This window comes from Bacillus rossius, chromosome 14 (genome assembly GCF_032445375.1).
Source record: "Bacillus rossius redtenbacheri isolate Brsri chromosome 14, Brsri_v3, whole genome shotgun sequence".
NCBI lineage: Eukaryota > Metazoa > Arthropoda > Insecta > Phasmatodea > Bacillidae > Bacillus > Bacillus rossius.
The window spans coordinates 45903457-45924306 of NC_086341.1; the positions used below are offsets into that span (position 1 = coordinate 45903457).

The 20850-nt window shown below is 35.6% G+C and overlaps 1 protein-coding gene across 12 annotated transcripts in view; it reads right to left on the bottom strand.

Moving 5' to 3' along the window:
* Window positions 1-2498: 2498 nt before the first annotated feature.
* LOC134538852 (protein phosphatase 1 regulatory subunit 12A) overlaps window positions 2499-20850 on the bottom strand; it is a 177820-nt gene continuing 159468 nt past the window's right edge. For 8 of the 12 annotated variants that reach the window (XM_063380414.1, XM_063380411.1, XM_063380406.1 and 5 more), the window contains 3 exons: window positions 19789-19875; window positions 18880-18984; window positions 11338-11468 (listed from right to left, as the gene is read on the bottom strand). In XM_063380414.1, the coding sequence (XP_063236484.1) occupies window positions 18880-18984; window positions 19789-19875 (192 nt within the window). In that variant the 3' untranslated portion in view covers window positions 11338-11468. Of the gene's footprint in view, window positions 11469-18879; window positions 18985-19788; window positions 19876-20850 lie in introns of all 12 variants that reach the window. The other 4 variants (XM_063380407.1, XM_063380415.1, XM_063380412.1 and 1 more) reach the window with 3 other exon arrangements.

Below are 20850 nucleotides of genomic sequence, written 5' to 3' on the forward strand. Positions count from 1 at the left end.
ATATAAAAAAAAAATTTTTTTACTAATTTGAAACTGTTAGTTTTAAGTTTGTATTGTAAGCTAGCAATAATAACCTTTAAACTCCTTAGTAAAAAAAAAAACAATTGGGGAAACAAAAATCCATAGAACTTGAAAACTATTTCATTATATGTAACTGACATATGTATATATGTTGCATGCTGCTCGTAAACAATTCCACTCGTACTATGTCTACTCTTAAAGGGATTCATAGCACATTCTCAAGTCTTCTTGTTTTCTCAAGGCCAGTTGTACGACCTTCTGTTAAATCTGAAGGATTGCCAGCCAACCAACCGCTGGTTGAAAAAAAGAATGGTGTTTTACGATAGGTTTTAGGCATAGGTTGGCTAACAGAGTCCTGACGAAGCGTGTGGTGTAGTATTGGAGTTCTTGGTACTAAAATGAACCTAGAACCATGTTATAATGTAGTTCAAGGGAGCATAGGGAAAAAAAGACTATAAGCAGGAAATATCAATTTAGCACTTTTCATTGGTGTTTGAACTTTTTACCACCTGACTCATGGAGCTATATAAACAAATTTAAATTTAAAACCACTTATACTTGATGCTAAAATTTTCTTAACCAAGCCACCATTTTCCAACTTTATCGTGATTCCAGCTTCTATTTTATTTGTCTTTTAAAGACACACTGCCACATTTTTATAAAATCATTCAAGATTCATAACAGTGATGATGAAATAAATTAAACTTTATATCAGCACTTTGTTTTTTTATTATTATCATTGCAGAATATTTGGCAAACTAAAATGTGTTAGTGTTAGCCAGCACCAATATATAGCGATAATGTTATGGTAATCTTACAGTTTGTTTTCCCAAACAAGCCTATTTGAGCAATCAACATTTATGGTACAACATTGATTGTAAATAAAAACACATGTAAAGTAAACCTTTTTAGAATTTAAACTTCACAGATGGTATAAATAAGTGTTGGACTAGTTTTTTTTTTTTTTTTTTTTTTTTTTTTTTGGCATTTATTGGTGAAAATGACCTATGTCTGGAGCTGTTTGAAGTGCATTTCAATCCCGGAATAGGATTACTTTATTACGAATAAATGTGCATATATTATTCCTACCACAAGTTCCACTTGAATTCTATAGATTGTAATGACACTCGTTTTGCAATTTTTAAATGCAGTTAATTACACATGCTCTTCAACCATCATTTATACTTATATATATATATATATATAATGATGGTTGAAGAGCATGCATAATTAACTGCATTTAAAAATTGCAAAATGTGTGTGTGTATATATATATATATATGTATATATATAGTATATATATAGTATATATATAGTATATATATAATATATATATATACACACACATACACAGTGATCTATTTCCTTTGGGATTAATAATGTACGACTCAGCGATAGGCCTACCCACATTATCGCATCAGGCATCACGTATTTTTAACCAAAACTTTGATGAATGCGACAAAGAAGCATTTTGCGTGCATTATTAAATTAGTAATTGAATCCTGCATTAAACCCAATTGTAATTTCCCAAATAGTATTCCTCACTATCACTGTCAGCAACTAAACTCGTCTGATAACATCACTATTTTCTGTTCTGATGATTGTTAGCTCATCCACTGGAATCTTAAACAGAAGGTATGTATCACTGGAGTCTGCAAGGAAAAAATGAGAGTTATCTAGCAGTCTAGTTTTATCTTTGGGTTTAACCGAAGGTCATAAAACTGGCCCTTAAATTCTATTCCAGCATGCTGTCTCACTGTGAAATGATGCACATTTACTCCAAGTTGGCAAATTACTATTTGAACATTACAAGCTAGTGGGGATCAGACAAGAATTTAACCTCGTTACTTGCCATTGGAGTGACTATTAAACAACAATAGTAGACACCCTTCCCCAATGTAGGAAGAAGGGGGTCTGCTTATATTATAGTGTATTATGTATGTAATGTTGCATCATTTTATTTAAAATAAATAATGAGAAATGTGTGTCTTGTTGGCTTGTATGACTTGTTTATCGGTACCGCCAATTTAAGTTATTGATTTGCTGTGTTGTAAAATCAGTCGCTCAATGGTACCAGTTAAAATTGGCAAAGTTCATTTCAAGATTAACAACCTTCAATTCTGATGTCCTAATAAAACAGAGTTTTATTGTAAATGAAGTTAACTGCCCTTGTTTAATAAATACTTACTGGACTGTAACTTATAATTTTTTTTAAAATGTATTCTTTAAATTTACAGTTATTTATTTGTACCCTTGCATTCCCTAAGAATGTGGTCACTAACCGCAGTGTTCAGAAAATTTGGTACGTATTTGTAGGAGTAATTTTTTCAGGGTGGATACATGCGAGAACAAGATAGGAATGCTTGAAAAATTCACTCTGACGCACAACTGAGAAATATATCCAGGCCAAAGAAGTTATTCAAATTGTGATAATTTGAATTTAGGAGATACATTTAAGGCATGCTTAGAAAGTTCATTTGTAACATAAAAGGGCATACCTTGAAAGTTAAAACAATTTTTTTTTTTTGGTGTATCGTAGACCTCAATATACTGCGTTTGGTAGAAGCAAATACTGTAGAGGGAGAATACAGGACAGCTCTATACTAATAGCACAGCAGCGCGGGCGAAGAGCGCCAGCGCTGCTACCTAGCGGCTCGGCGTGATAACAGCACCCACGGCCATGCATTCCAAGCCTAAAATGTATTAAATTTAACTCGTCATTGTACCTAGACTAATCAACAGAGTCTTTTGAAAAAAATTGTGTTGACCCTAGTATTCTTTGCGGCCATGCAGATGTAAATTTATTTGCTGAAAAGTTAGTTGCTTTCGATGTAAAAAATAGTAAACAATGAACAGCATATTTTCAAGGAAAATTGAAGTAAAAATTTTCAAAGCATTCTATTGCTAATCATCGTTCATTTAGGGAATTATCTAATGAATTAATTAAATTATCCAAATTTTTTAGCCACTAAATACTATTGATTTGCTATCGTTCAACAGCCTATTGGTTAAAAGTTTTTTTTTTATGAATATGTGCAATACTATGAGTACAGTTGTACATATAGTGTATAACACATATATAATAATTATATGTACAGTTAACAGAGATTTGAGCACGATATTATGAAATTAAATAACATGGACATTTAAATAATATTGAAAATTAAAGGGAGATGAAAAAATACATAATTTCAGTGTGACATAAATATGTAGAAGTACATAGCGTTTGACACAATGTAAATAAACAATATAATCCTTAAATTAGAACTTACAATTGCACCATCTTAAGCTACCATAAATATTAAATATGTATTAATACCTCGTTACTTTAGAATAATAATATTTAAATAAATGCATTATTACAATGGTACCAGAGCTAGAACAAGTTTTACAAGATTCACTTTCATTGTAAATGTAAAAGGCAAATAATATACAAGAGCCGAATATGCTTTTAAAATTTTATCCAGCTGTACCTAAAAAGGTAGCAAGAAGTTTATTTTCCCCGATGATACCTTATAACCACTGCTATGCTAGATATTCCATACAATTTATATGTGCATGACTTTTTTTGCTTTTTTTGTTTTCTCTACTCAGGGTTCTCCCACATTCATCGTAAAACAAATATTTTAATGTCATAATCAATTGTTTTATAAAAGGTGTAAACGATGCTTTTGCGAGGAAATACATTATCTGAAAAGGAATTGTGTGAAAATAAGAAGAAAAAAACAAAGCATAAAATCACTATAATATCAATAAACCAAGAAATAAGGCATATTTAGTTAACAATGAAAGCGGGAAGTGGGAAATATTACAACTCACGATAGTATGTTTTTCTAAAAGAAATATTATGACTTCGGGAAAAATTTTAAGTTCTATAAGGCAATAGAATTAAAAAAAAAATATATTTAATAATAATTCCTTTCAATTCTGACGGTTACTCTTTGTACTTCAGCGAGTTTAGTTTGAGAGGTTTTCGTATGGCGCGGCCGTGGTCGCGGCAGCTAGGGGCAGTCATCACGCCGAGCCGCGAGAGCGCAGCACCGTCGGTTTCTCGCGAAAACGAGCGAGCTGTCCTGTATTCTCCCTCTACAGTATTTGGTAGAAGTAATGTGAAAATGGACTGGAATTCAATGAACAGAAATATGACAAATATGGTGGCGGACCCATGTGTAGGCACATAAATCCATAGTCACTTTCGTAAACATTAGGGCACATACCAAACGTGTTGGTGTGCCAAATAAAACTTGCTGATAGTGACACTACCCTGGAATATATTTGGCAAACTGAAAAGGTACAGCAAAGAGTAATCCCCAATTTTAAAATACGTAAGAAAACTGGCATTACACTGTTAATACATAGTCTCCTTCCCTAACCACAATTGTGTCGATAGCGTAGTGGTAGAACGTGCAGTTGATAAGCTCAAGGGGTAAGAGAAAGAAAATACACCCCCTCCCCATCAACCCCCTACATCTACATAAAACAAAATGAAATAATTTGAAAGCAAGCAGCAGGCAAAGAGGTTCTATCCTCCCCCAAATAAAAGTCTATGTACGCACCAGTAGTGTAACTTTCGCCAGTTAACACGAGCTTCTCCTAACAACACTATATATAACTTGGTATTCTCTAGGCACTATTGTTAAGAAAATAAAAGTTTCGGGTAGAGAACTTGGCAACACAGCATTACGACCTCTTTCACACTTAATGTAAGAAAATAGCCACAGGTGTTCAAAAATATAAAAGTAACGCTATTCTTAGTGGTCCGAGAGTATTCCAAAAATATTTGATATTCGTGAGTAATTTTATAATTGATTCATCATGTGAAGTTCAATAGTATTTTATTCACTAAATAACAAGAAGGACTCATTCACAAATAAATTAAACTTGAGGGGGGGAAAAATGTAAAATATATGATGGCTTATTGAGGAATTTATATTTGTTTTCCGCTACATTATATAGATGATTTTACGTGCAAAAAATTTTTATTGGTTCAAGAAAATGCTTTGCCAGGATTTTTGATTTTCTTTAACCTTACTATATAATTATTATGGTTCCACAAACATTTTTCTTCTTTTTATTTTATCTGCATTTTGAATTTTAAATTTTTTCTTCGACTCCTGTAAAGCCTGGGGAAATTTTTTTTTTTCCGCTGTACACCAATCCCTCACTTAGCACGTGTTCAGATTGCACAAATTCATTCAACACAATGTTAATTTTACTGCCCTAGTCTTGATTAGCACGTCCATAAATTTGTTGGCATGAAATAGCCACATGCAAAATAAAAAGTTGGGCATGATGCCACGAAGTCTGGTTCAACCCGGTAAACAACAGATGTGCCGTGGCATAAGCTAGCTATAAGGCGGGGGGAAGAGATGCATGCACAGATCTGACTACGCTATTGGTTGTTGAACAAACATCAGCTATGGCAAGTTCAGTTGCGGCTATGGAGTGTAAAGGGCCAAATATTTTTATATCCGCGCGTATGCCGCAGTGCCACAGACCGGGCTGTGAGGAACTTAGTCTGGCAGGAAACTCGCACAAACATAATCAACGTCTGCCCATTCGTCTGCTGGTAACTGTACGTGCGCAAGCACCTGCAGTTGGAATCATAGTGGAACCATGGCTTCCAAGTGAGAGCGTAATGCATCGTGATCAAGTATTTGAGACAAAATTTGAAATATTACAACGTGCAGAATGTCATGAAGGCCACACTTATGTTGGTCGCACTTTAGTTTTAAGCAAGTCAACTGTAAAGGATGGTTTGAAAGTTCCTGTAAAGGTATGCAACGTGAGTTGACGGTCACGCCCGAGCGGACAAGTCAACCAGCTAACTGATGATAACTATCTCCCGTTACGCAGTGTCGTGTTCGCATGCAAAGTATTCGGTGTACTGCTTATAAAAATGGGGCCAGCGCTAGTTGACATCATTCATGTTTGTTTATGTCACTTCCCGAATAGAGCGCGCACATGTAGTCGAATATAGATAGTATCTCGCCGATTGCATACAACGTGCGCTCTCTGTCGAGAGCAGAGTTAATTACCGTGTGTTATCGCATAATGGTCGCACGCGTGTAATCGACGCAACCATATTTTAAGCTGTCAAAATTGGGATAAAAAAACTTCTCGTGTAAACGTCGCATGATGTTTTTGGTCCCGCTAGTAGATGCAGAGTGTTTTTTAAAGTAGAAATCTAATATTTATTCGGTCATTACCACTTACGTAATAAATTAACGGAAATGCAAAGTTGTCTGACTTGGAAATTTTATTTTAAAGACGTTTTTAAACTGCATTTCCTTTATCTGATTGTCTGCGTTACCGCGGCGTACCACTTATAAAAATGAAGCCAGCGCATCATTCATGTTTGATTATGTTGCTTCCCGTATAGAGCGCGCGCACGTAGTCGAATATCGATATCTCGCCGATTGGATGCAACGCGCGCTATCTGTCAGGTGCCGAGTTAACTGCATTTGATAGCCCGCATTCTTTCGTGGCAAGTGTGTACTACGACACATTAGTTCACGTCAGATTCAAGTGGCTTGCATTCGCTTTAGAGTTTTGGTTTTTTTATTTAAAGTTGAAGAAAGGTTTTTGTTTAAGGAATTATTAATATAGATTGTTTGGCGTGCTTTTGTATACTCCACCTTTTTTTAAATAAACGTACTTTCCATGAACAGGTTTTAATTTTATGAATAACTTTACCTAACAAAAATTTTTTTCCGCTAATCGTCGCACCCCTACTTTTTAATCTTGATTTTAGAATAAAATGTGCGACGATTATACGAGAAAACACGGAACATTTGATGGCCCGCACTCTTTCGTGGTAAGTGTGTATTACGAAGATAGTTATGCATTAGCTCAGGCTTGCATTTACAGTTTGTTTTTCTATTTAAAGTTAAAGAATGGTTTTTGTTGCACGAGTTAATAATTTAAATTGTTCGGCGTGCTCTTGTATACTCCACTTTTAAATAAACGTATGTTCAATGAATGGGTTATGTTGTTATTAGGGATGGGTCGTGTCGATTCTTCGGTGCTACGATTCCGCCGATTCTGCCAGGAATCGGAACCGTCGATTCTTCCACGAAGTTTCAAGGAATCGTATCGTATTTAGCATGGTACTAAGCACTCTTAATAATTTAGAAGAAAAAAAAGTTTTTTTCCTGAATGAAACCAGCGATTCCTGCTAAAATTACCGTTTATTTCGGCCAGAATATTGTCACAATATTTACGTAACTCACCTTGCACTTTGATTTCAAAATTTGGTAAATTACGTAATAGTTATATCACGTTTATATTCGTTGCAGTTTCAGCTTTTACAATTACATTATAAAAGTCATTAGGATCAAATGAAATATTTGTTTTCCAAACTCTAGAATCATAACTGTGTTTTAACTTGTTTCGTGTTGAATTACAAAATACGTAAAGAAACATTACGAATACCATATCATCTCATCTAGCAGAGTCCGCCATACTTTAACGTTGTAAACAGCTAACAGAGCGTGCAACACAACAAAAGCAATATTCTCTATCATCATTTCTTTTGTTTGAAGTTTTAAAATGGTTAAAATTGGGTTAAAACAAGTAATATATCACGGTATTTTTATTTAATATAATAATATATTTAACTAGTATGTCTGATTAATTAACTTTTTTTCGTTTGCTTCGCACTAGATGGTACATTTTGACGCGGCTGAGCACTCACTGAATGAGATGAAACAAGAAAGCCTCCATATTAGCTACTACCTACTTTATGTTGTAACCTCACTTTTGTTTCTATTAACACGCATGGTTTCAATTACTATTTTTCAAGAGATGAGGTCAGTTTATTTCTACTATAGTATAGTTCACGCATTTCTGTGATGTATATAACTCGTTTTTGCAGAAACACACGTGAAACGGTGTATTAGAAATGAAAAATCATGTCTGAAGTGTGGAAACATTTTACAATCTACCCGTTCGATGACAAATTTGCAATATGCAATTATTGCAACACGAAAATATCTCATGGGCCAACAAAGAACACAACCAACCTATTAAAACATTTTCGGACTCAACATAAGTAGGACCTATCTAGCTTTGGGGGACTCCAGTGAAATTCATAATGTACCATAAGATTCTATTTTTGATTTATATACTGTTTTAATATTTCAGTTTGTTTTGTAAATACACCTGAATTCTCATTTCTAGAAATTGATGAAATTATAACCTTGTATTGCTTATGAATTAATTAGCATACTACAAGCAGCTGAGTTCTCATTAGAATTGCATTAAAAACTTTGTCTTCAAATAGAAGTTTGTTTGGAATCATGGTATATTGTATTTATCCTTTAAGTTCTTTAATGATTAGGTACATGGCAATTTTTTTGGTGGAATCGGAATCGAACCTGGAATCTAAGCATTTTTGGAATCGGAATCGATAAAATATGGAATCGACCCATCTCTAGTTTTTATGATTAATTTTACGTAACAAAATTTTTTTTCTTCACATAATCGTCGCATCCCTAATTTTTAAACTTGATTTTAGTATAAAATGTGCTACGATTATGCGATAAAACACGGTACATTTCTTTATGATAATCACACATACGTAGTTTCTGCACCCGGCAATAGAATTCGTTACAGGAGCAGCTATGTCGACTACAGATCCATTCGATTTGCAGAGCGAAAGGTTTTACTATAATATGAAACGGTTCTGATAAAAGTGAAAAAGACTTGAATAAATAATGCCCATCTTGTTAAAATTTATACAACAATAATTCCTTCAGGAATTGCATCATACCAAAATGTGTGAGAAAAAAAATTGATTTGCGGAAAATCTATGTAAACAGGTTCAAGCACAACAAACATCAATTACATACTAAGGTAAACTTCACTGAGAAGAAAAGAGTTGAAACTGAAAATATGCTGAGCGAAGACAGAGGTCTCAAAAGTGTTAGCAATAGAACTTGACTTGCCAAACATTAAGAACCACATTTAAAACTCCACTGGATAAACTGGAAGGTGACGAAAGCCACATCAAAGCACATCACAAGATTATTCTAAAGCTGGAGTCACAATGCCACAATGAGCACGACATATCTTGGTACAAGGCTCCAGCACGAAAGATAGCGTAGGGTCACAATACTAAGACAAGATCCACACGACCAACTCTATTTCGGCTGTCGGGAAATCTTTCCAAGCCAAACGCAGGCATATTCTGGGTAGTGAGACTAACATTCAAGAACGTTCAAGAAGGTTTTAAAAGAAAGGAAGACATGGGCACGACATACTGTCGCCGGCAAGTTATTTTTCACGCCTCAAGTTAGTGTCTCGTCGGAAAAACCCAGCACGTGGACTGCGCAGCATTAGACTGTAACTTTTGCTGGGCGCAGTCTCGCCAGCCAATCAGAGCGAGCCTTGAGGTGGTGTGATGTGTTTTCCCAGACTTTTGGAGAGACATTTTTCTTCAGTATTTTTTCCCTATACGGTCAGGTACTAGGTTCTGTGTTGTGATTGGTTGGTTGGCCCACGGGGTTGCCTCTCTTTGTTTCGGCTTTGTAAAGAGGGTAGCTGAGTGGTGCAGTTAGTTGTCGCTCGATCGTCGCAATGTGCGACCGTGTCGTCGGCAATTCGCTAAAAAAAAAGTAGTTGAAACAAGTAACTTAAAAAAAAAATCTTTAAATTATTAAATATAAACAAACTTTATAAGTGTTAAAAATGTGTTATTTTTCTGGGTTGCATTGCCAGGCAAACCTGGAATGTAACAAAGTGAGTAAATTCATGTTATCCCATTTGCTCTTAAGCAGACTATTCACCGGGGCTACGTAACAAACCGAAAATGAAATACCACAATTTGTTTGAAACAAAGAAAAATGGGTAATATGTACATACAACTTTTATTTCTAAAATTCTTAAAGTGATGTTTATTCTATATTTTACACAGGCTTTGCAATACATTTTAAAAGCAAAGAAGGCACTTAATTCTGTATAAATATGTCATAGTAATATACTTATAAACTTCACATGTTTCTTCTACAAGAGGGGGTTTTTTTACACAACATACAACATCTAAAAAAACAGAATGAACACACGGACGGTGTGGCAGGAGTCGTCACCAAACAACTCAAACCCGTCCTTCTTGGCATAAATTATATGTACAATACGACCTAACTTCAGCGACCAGGTTGGAAGAAAAGGCATGCATGCTTACACACTCCAACACCTACACACAACAATCAACTTACGACTGCAGTTCAGAACAATACTTATTTAAAAAATTTAATTCAAGAATTTGAACATAGGCCTATAAATACTTTTCCTTTTTATGAAAAGAACTGGACAAATATAACATCTCTTTTAACTTGTCATACTTATTTTATCAAACTTCAATATTTTTTCATATGTAGCAATTAAAACTCTTACATAATAGGTAACAATGAGCCTTTTAAAGGTCAAAAACAGGCTAAAAAAGAACCAACTGTTTTAATTTATAGTCTAGAAGTACCAAATAATATAGATAACAACAAATTATTATTTTTAAATTACAAACATCCACTTTTTTTTTTTTTAATTTTGTTCGGTACTTCTAAACATTTAAGATACATGTACTATAATTTTTAAAAGTACGTACTTATAAGTTCACTATTAAAATTTTACTGCCACAATTCAACAACAGACAGTTTACACGTGAAGACTAGAAAAAAAGATATTATAAACAAACAGGTATTATGATCAACCTTCGGTAACTGGCAAAATTTTTTTTTAATCTACATTAACCATGCAGTTTTAAAGTAAAATGACAAATAGGAGAAACATCTATGTTTAACAGCTTTAGATTAGTACACATCTCGCTCGCCTCTCAACTGCATTCCCCATCGCCTGCGTCGTGCAGCGCACTTCAAAATGTTCACTTTTTTGACTAAATGCGCACAAACTTCATCGGCATACACACTTGTCAGAACACTGGCTTTGACACTTACTACAACATGACCTCCTAACACCAAACTTTACAAGTCACGAAAGAAAACAGGTAAAACAAAAAAAAAAAAAAAATTATAAATACTGAAGGTAAAAATGGTATAAAACTGCACATAATGTACAATCCCTAGTACTCAAGTGGTTAGTTCAGAAGAAGAACGACACAAAAGGAACAGTTTGTCCGCCTGACGACAAGAATATATTTTAAAAACTGGTCCGCATCTCTGGACAAACACGTGGGGGGCTAGATGTCAGTTACGATGGATAAAGAGAGGTACGGGACAGAAAACCGATCGAAACTATAATATGTCACTCGTCTTGAAAGTTTTCTTGCCTAGCACAACACACACACATTGAAACTGTTGAAGACAGGAGAGTAATAAATAGTGCTATTTATCGTCATTCGGACATCACTTTGACAGTTTACTGATCACTCGTATTAAGGCACCATTTTCATCTTTTAACCTCTGGTTCTCTTGCTTAAACTGCTCCAGCAACTGAAACATACATGAAAATGCAATCAATAGACTTCTTAAACCCTTCAAAAATTTCAACATTATCATGCCAAAACTATAAAAATATTTTTTACACACATGGACAACATTGCTTATTCTATACTACTCTATTCATACAACATGATGTCAAAGAGCTGGAAAAAAAAAATTGAAAAAAAAATTGTGATTTTCCTAGACCAAAAATGTTTATCTTGATGTATTAAAAATTTTATTAAAAAATTACGAGAAATTGTGTATGCTATCCTATCCTTTATGTTAGGTTCAAAATTCTAAGTAACTATCATAAAATTATCCCATGTTGTTATACATGAGCATTTGACTATTTAAAACCATTGATATTCACGTAACTTTTTGAATTTGTAAAAATATGTCACTTTAATGAAGAGACAAAGTAACAGAAGGTTAAACAATAAAATACATTTTACAATCTTTTTTTAAATTTTTTTCCTTCCAAATATGTATTTGCATGTACGTACAAACCTCTGATGCTTTATACATGTCATTTGAGTAGATTAACAAACAGTTAAAAAAGAACCTGACAACGTACTTAGAACAATCATTCAGTTTCAATAACAAACACACTACTGAAATGTCATCCTACTCTCTAAAGCTCTATTTGTAACATTGAAAGTGCTCTTTCATATATATTAATTACAAAAACACCGAATCAAGATTTGACATAGTTCCTAATTTTATAAAAATACATATTAGATATTAGAAATAAATAAACTGAAATGTTAAGATTAAAAACAAGTCCGATAATATTTTATTATCTTCCAAGAGTTTTCAGACATGAAGACATCCTTGCACCATGTAAAAATCAATCAAGCTAGAAACAAAATTAGTTAACTATCCTACAAACATAATGCCACATGCTAAAAAATGCAAAACTTGTTCACCGTGTCAATATTTATTTATAGTATAGTCATGCGCAAGCATCAAGATAAAGTTTATTTACAAAACAAGCTACAATAAACCGAAAAATAAAAAATTCTAAGGGGCTGTACATAAATAATCTTGTTACATTTATTTGCACTTATTAGAGTGAAATTTGAGTTTTGCATACAGTAAATTTGTAAATATAATTTGTTGTGAAAAATAATCCATTATTAACGTGAGACTAAATTTGAATACATAGTACATCCTTTTTCCCAATCCACAATCTCACACAATCATCTTTCCGTGTTCTCCACACCTCCCACCATTGCTAGTACCATGTTTCTTGGCTGTCAAAATCGTAACAACTTTGAGAATTTTGAAATACCAGTGGCATTGCAGTTAAACCTAAAAAGTTTCATTTTTTCAATAAATTAAATTCTCCTTATTTGTACAACCCAAAAACCTTAAAAATGTAACTTTGGCAGCTAATTATGCAAAAAGTATGCGCTGTATATATTTTTCATTTCGTGAAAGTTATACAATTGAAACGTCTACAAGTTTATCTGTAATTACTGTAAATATAAATGGGAGGCACCCCCTTAACCAACATGCCCGGTAAGGCTTGAGGCATTCGTTCCAATGCCTTGAACCTCACCTCCTCAGCTTGCTCATGTTCACTTAAGGGGCCCACCTAGTCATGTGAGCATGTGTGTTTTCGAGGCGGGATGATAAGCGCGACGCTCGCTGGTGCTTCTAGCGCGGTGTTGCTTCTAAGAGCAAGACTCTGAACTGGCACAGACTTCTAGTAGTGCATAGGACAACCACGAGATTTTAGCGGTAACCGTAACGGAGAAATGAAGATAAATGTGTAATGCAATTCCCTTGAGTGCGTTCAAGGATCTGTACCAAATATTTCATGCCTGCTTATAAAAAATAGTTTAAAAAAAACAAAATACCGAAACAGAACTAATCATCTGCCCTCAGCGTATCCTTAAGTGCTTTTCTGATATAGTGGACAGGTTTCAAATTGCGTGGTTTTTTCCCTGAAGCTCTGCACGTTGTATCTGTGCTCAGGTAGTTAGCTAGTTGGTGCAGAACTGTCACAGACATGTGCAGTGCTCGAAGCTACTCAAAGCTGAGCCGGCTGCCACTGTCTTCATGCAGCACACTGCGACGGCACTTACCCGCGCGCCTCAAGGCGGGGGGAGTTGTGCCCGAAGAATCTAAGGTGCGAGCACTTCACTTCTCACTAGTCATCGCCACGCGAACCGACTGGGATGAGGGACCTCCAGCATCGCAACGGTTGCGAGCGACAAAAACGTTCCAGGATGACTTTCTTGGATTTATTGTTTCTCTGCCGCTTGAGAAGCTATTCAGGAACTGACAGGCCCGAGGCATTTCCGTGAGATGCTTGAACGACCATTTCAATCATCGCGAAACTACACCTGCCTGATGTTGCCAAAGGCGAGATTCTCGCGTAAATCTTCACATTGAACATAGTGTCGCCGGCAATAGCTTGGGATCAAAGTGGACCCACAATGCGTAAACCGTGTCGAGAGAAGAGGAAAGGTCTCAGGCTGGCTTTAGCCAACAGTAAATAATACTTTTGAAATCCCTTTCTAGATTTGTTCCATTTGTAGCCTTCTTCTCTATTAAAGTTAACAATGCAAACATTAATAGAGAAGATGGCTGCAAACTACGAAAAATATGGAACTTACTCTTTAGAAATACTCAAAACATAGCTCCACATCCAACTTCAGACAGATCGCCCCTGATTGGCATAACAGCCCAGCCAACCAGAAGAAAGGAAGGCTCTGATTGGCCCACAGATGCAGCCAATCAGGAAGCACCTTCCCCTCAGGCGAGAGTATATAAAGGCAGGACCACTGGTAAGAACCTACAGTAGGTAACTGCTCCCTGATGATAGCGACTGCAATGTCGACAGAAACGTCGGTGAATTATATTATTATTATTTTTTTTAATCTCTGTTAACTATTTGTAAATTATTTAATTATGCCTATCCCAACTTCTGACACCAAAATGTTATGACCTATGTGAGGGTAACTGGGTTCACATGGAGAGCCCAATTAAGTTTTCCCATTAAGTTTTATTAATTACTAATATTTACATTACCAATACATAATTGTACTTAAAAATAACAGATTCCCAATCACTGGCACTTAAAAATGTTTATTCGCAAGTCACTCAATGTCCATCAAGTTCCACAGTTCGCACTCCTCACTGGAGCCAGGCTCAACAGTGGTTCGCCCCTTACCACGCGCCTGTCCGCACACAAAGTCTCGCGCCACTCGGTCGCACTCTCTTCTTCCCGTCGCTCCTCGTCGCACCACTCTCGAGGGGGTCTCTCACCCTCTTCGCAGATTTCGCACTTCCCTTCACTCTCGGCACTCCCGCAGGCCGGCATCACCCGTTTACACTAGTGGGTCGTCTTTCCAGAACCGACGAGAGCGACTGTGACGAGTCGCGTCATCCCGGGCGAGTCCCAAGACCGCTCAGCGATAGGTAACAGCACTGAGGAAGGATGCCGCGCGGGGAGCACAGGGGGTAGCGAGGACCCTTGCAATCCGCCAGGCACGCGTGGCATGCCTTACGTCAGTGGATCGCACGTTACGCCAGTGGCCGTACAGGGCCGCCAGCCAGCTCCGAACCTGGCAGGTGTCACAGTCCTGTCTGCGTTTGTAACAATGTAAAGAAAGTAAGGAGGGACTTATCTCCTCTTCAAAATCTTAAAATTTCCTGTGGTAAATTTTTTATTTCAATGGATAAAAACTTAATTTAAAAAACAAATAATTTAGTAAAGAAATAAAATTATCATAATTAAATTGCCAGAGGGAAATAGTAAAGCGAAGTTGGTAGTACGCTAATTCAAAAGTCTTTATCCCTGCTAGTCATATATGGTTTATTCTCATCATATTTGTATGTGGTATGATGATAGTAGTGTATCTTTTAGAAAAGTTACGTGAACACCCCTAATTTTAATTATTATTGTTGTAATAAAAAACTACTCGAATCAGGAATCAAGCTATTATCATGTTTAAGTATTAACTCTTTCATGTATAGCTGAACAGGGACTTGTCACTCTACATGCAGGTGCATGACCAGGCGAATGGTCGGGGTACAGTCGCCAGTACATGCCAATAGAACATGCAAGAATATTAAAGAAAACAAGAAAACGATCCTGGTAAATTCACTTCCAATCCCTTCATCATCACTCATCTTAATTTCGTCATCACCTTTATCATCTTCACTCTCCCTCTCATCCCCACCACAGTTACGCCTGGCACAGCTTCATGTCGTCAGCGATGTCAACGTGTGTACCCAGTTGCGTATTTGAAAGGAACATTCACTGACAGTACGGCAGTCTCCCGTCTTTGGAATCCAGGTTAGTCATGGAGGTAGAGTAGAACCCCGTTTACACGTTCCTGCTTATAACGTCATATTTTTTAAGTCCCAACATTTTCCCCATAAGGACAATATATTTAATTATTGCTTATAATGTTTCACGAATGGTGCATTTCCTGCTTATTACATATGCTTTATAACATTCAGTAAATAAAAAAATAAATTTGAAAACCTAACTATTCCAATACTTATCCCACCTATGACGTTCAACTTGTTAAAATGTTTACTTTACACTTTACATGTGTTCTTGTTTACAATCACTGTTATACCATATATGTAAATTGTTTAAATAGGATTATATGCAAAAACAAAATGTAAGTGAGTCTGAACATTAGTGCTACACATTCACTAACGCAGTGTATTTTATATATCGACATACATGAAGTTCGCAGTTACGAGTCTGTTGGCACCCTTGTTTGGAAAAATTAAATTTTCTATTCATAGCCATTCTAGTGTGCTTTCATATGCACGTACCTAATCCTACAATATTTTAGTTGCCAACTATCCAGTGCTGTCTACTGCAAAAGAGATGAATTTATATAAATAAATCCAGTGTCCTGATGTTTGTTTCCAGTGAACCCTTCACCAAGTCAACCGATTTAGATGAAAATTGGCATTTATGCGTAATTTTTTCCAACTTGAGAGATAGGATAGTTTTTATTTTGATTAATGGTCTTAATAATTTATAATTAATAATAAACTGATTATCAATGTTGACTGGTGTTATTAATCATAAGTTTCATAAGTCTCAAACAGATGGCGCCTTAAATCAGTTTTTTACAGACAACTGTTGTACTGTCTGACATAAATATCTTATAGATGGCGCTACGTTTCAATTCAAATTTTATTTTTCTCCATGTTGTGCACATTTTCGTTGATCAATGTACTACGTAACCTCGCTTTTTATGTATTATTTTTGATTTTATTCTCACGTGTTTACAATTATTTACATCTATCTTCAGCCGTCAATCTACCGATATAATAATAAAACAAATAATATTAGCTAGAGAATCAGAGTTCATCAAATTTGTAAGTATTAATTAATTCTACCTTTCCTGCAAATTTTATAATCTAAGTTTATAAAAATTACAAAAATATCTATGTATGTATTAAGTGCTTGCTTTTTATTTTCTCATTTTGATTGAATTTTTACTAACTTAATTATTATTTTCAGTAAAATGCCACCAAAAAAATTGAATCTCAACAATGCCCGGACCAAAAATATTGTACACCGATTGGCGCTTCATTAAACTTTAACTGTGATTTATTATAGTTAGAACTAATCAGAGTATTTATAAATAAAATGAACTGTGATTTATTATAAGTAAAGGTAATCAGAGTATTTAATAATAAAATAGAATTGAAAACGTTATGTTAATCTGTGTTAAATTTTGTCTTTTAAATCCTTTCTAAATCACTCAGCCACAGCAACGCGTGGCCGGGTCTGCTAGTGTGTGTGTATATATACACACACACATACACATAGGAATCCCAAAAATACACATTTTTAAATGGCAAAAAACTGGAAAATATGCATTCCCACTGAAAAAGTCTTTGTCATGAATCATGATAGAATTTGACATAAATGTGGCAGCATGTCTTTAAAGACAAATAAAATAGAAGCTGCTAGCACAACGAAGTTGAAAAATTGTTGGCTTGGCTACACAAATCCAAGCGCTGAGTATATCAATCAGTGTTTTCATAATTAAATTTGTCTACACAGCTTGATGAGTCCAATGGTAAAAAGTTCAAACAATGAAGTACTAAATTGATATTTTATGCTTATGTTTTTCACCCCCCTTATGCCTTCTTTCTACTGTAAATCATTGCAGATGCAAAACCTCGTATGTTGCATCATGTGCAGAATAGTGATAGTAGGTTTTCTTGAAGACTAACATTAAGTACCAAATTAAAAACAGTTTCACACAGAAATTTTGTTTACACCTACCATTTCTGACACAAAAGTTTTGTCATCTACAGTGACACCTTTTTTTTTTTGAGGATTAAAATGATGGCTCTTTTCCTTCAATTTCCTTGAGTAAAAATAAAAATGCATGTAAAACATTTCAAACATTAAGATATCAGAACTATCCCACCTATAACAATTATCTTTTAAGATATTCCAATACGTTGAAAATGTTTTTTTATCTGATAAACAGACGCTTATGAAATCAACTCAAAAGTTATCAAACATCTAACCAATTATAAAAAGGAAGATTTTAATACTAAATGAAATGCAGTATTACCGGTACTAAGATTAAGTAAATGAAACAAAAAAATTAACGGTGTTTGTTATGTGCAAATTAAAAAAAATCACATAATTCATTCCAGCTGAAAAAAATAATTGATTCGAAACACGGAAACTATAAAAAAGCATAAAACGGAAACAGCAAACTATATGCAAACATTTCTAGAACACACGGTTTCAAAGTACACCGAACAGTACAGTGGTCCTTTACAATCCCTCGGCTCCACATTTCTCGTCAAGAACTACGCAGTCAACTAATCAAACAACCTATCAAACGAATCCAGGACAAACATGCACGTTCGACAGCCGTGACAAGACACGGGACAATCACGACAGGAAGGGAAGAGGTAACTAGACGTTAGTCGAGTAGTAAGCCAGGTTAACTTCTTTTTTCATGCACTTTAGGTCTACACATTCCTGGAGGAAGAACATCCCAGTGGGTAGACGAGCGGCGAGGTGACGAATCCACTACAAAGACATTCAACATTGTCAGCCAAACAAACGACAGCCCATCAGGTCCGTTTACGCACGACAAAGCTTCAACCACAGGCAGGTGCCAGACGCTCTGCTTCGATTCCCTGCTGATCGACCGGACCGGTCTTGCAAGAACTCGCTAGGCGCTAGACTGCCGCAGCCGAACGCTACTACGCCAGGGTGACCACAACTTTGGCGTGAAAGGAAGGACCAACATCTAACAAATCTGTTACATCACACACTGCATTTAGCCAGCCAGCAACAACAGCACATGCAAATGCAGGCGGACAGTTGGATAGAAAAAAAAATGCAACAACGATTATACTTTTTTTTTTTTTTTACTCTCGCAGCAAAAAAATAATGTGTTACCTATTTTGTGGCATTGGCGGAATTGGTCAGTTTAGACACCACCCGAGTCAAAGCCCGGTTTTCCGCTTTCAACCTTTCATTTTCTGCTTTGAGTTTTTGCAATTGCTGGAAAAAGCAAACAGTAAAACAAATGTAACTTCGCTCTGTGAAAGTAAAAGAGAAGGAAAAAAAATAACAGCATGTGAACTATACTAGGGCTGTTTTCAACCATAAAGTATGCTTAGAAAATTTAGGTACTGCAGACAAAAAAATACTACAAAAATAAACAAAAAAAATATTGAAAGGAAAAAAATAAAAAATTGACCAGAAGACAGAAGCATAACGTGGTTGAAGTATATCACCAAAAAAAATAAAAAAAAAGTCTGCACAAAAGAAAAACTGCAAGTCATTTTAAAACAAATCCCAAACACAAACACTTCAAGTTCTAAGTCAAATTCAGTCACGAGCTGATACAAACAAAATGATTTTCTTGGCCAGCTTAAAACCATTACATAAAGTTACATTACCTTTCACCCATCATGCCAGTTTCCACTACTAACATACCATACAGTAACATGCACAAAATACGTACGCAACAGAATACCATCGTCCCAGACATGCAAATTTCTCGACTACTTAGGAGAAGTTATCAAAATTTTATATTCAGTGACATTTACGTAGAACAAATACCCAAATTAACACTGTCGTAACTGTAACAAAAAATTATATATTTAATACACTTTGGGTACAGTATTGCATCACCAAGAAAAAATTATATGTTCTCCCCATCAATATGAATTGTGTTTGAATACTTAAAAAGCACTCTTGTCTTAATACTCACAAATCACAATCTGAGACTTATTAACATTACCTAGAGTGTACATCCTCAATTATTACACCACACATCTCACACCCAGGTTAACTACTTACCTTTAATTCCTCTTCCATCTCCGATAATTTTCGTTCCATTGCCCTCCTCTCTCTCTTTTCCAGCTCTGATAATGAGTTCTTCGATGACTAAATAAAAAAAAACCCAAAATAATATTAATACTACAAAACTTATCCCATACTATTGAACAAGGAATTCCTGTATATGTGCGCTGGCTTTCGCGAAAACAGCTCCTAGGTGAAGGCACTGCATAGAAAGCTGACGGTGGCCGGAAGGGCCAAATGCCCTGGTCTGAAATTTTTGTACCAGTAGCATAAAATTTTCATTTTTCAAAACAACTTATTTCCTCACGTATAAAACTAAATGCTTTTTTTTGTAAGTGCTCTCATGCCATTGAAAAATATTCAAATTGATTTAATCAGAATTTGTTCTAAATATTTTACTTGTATGGCTACTTATAGTCATCCAAAGACCAAAAATTTTCTTTCGCACATATAAAAAAAAAAAATCCTCAGAATTTTGTCATGTGAAAACAGAGTTGTAGCTCTACCCATGCAAAATCTGGCAACACTGTTGGATATGGCGATGGTGTGGGGGGGGGGGGGGCAAACCCCTCGGCAGACCGGCCAATCCCACAAGAGTGGAGTAACTCGCAGCATCGATGGCCAGGGACCTGCCTCGGGAGAAATGTGACAGCACACAAACATCGTACCACCTTGAGCCGGGTCCACACCTATAAAAATTTTCGCGGAACGTGTTCCACACAAATATTTTTTTGCCGCAAACTAAAGATTATTTCCAGATAAATTTTTACCTCGTGCGACGTGTGATGGCGCTTAAGAAGGGTGGGTGTCCGAACAAATCCGTAGAAAAAAAGTCCCTCACTTTTCCACGTCTTTCCATGACTAAAATTACAATTTTCCCCGACATATAATTTTACCTATTTTTATGCAATTTCATGAAAGAAATAAAGACAATCCAGGTTCCACCATTCCTGCAGTTCGCTGCACTAGTTCAAACAGAACCTGGCCTACACCATTTTACAGTACGCATGACTACGTACTAAAACAACATCTGGAAAAAAAAAAGAATGTTCAAAATCT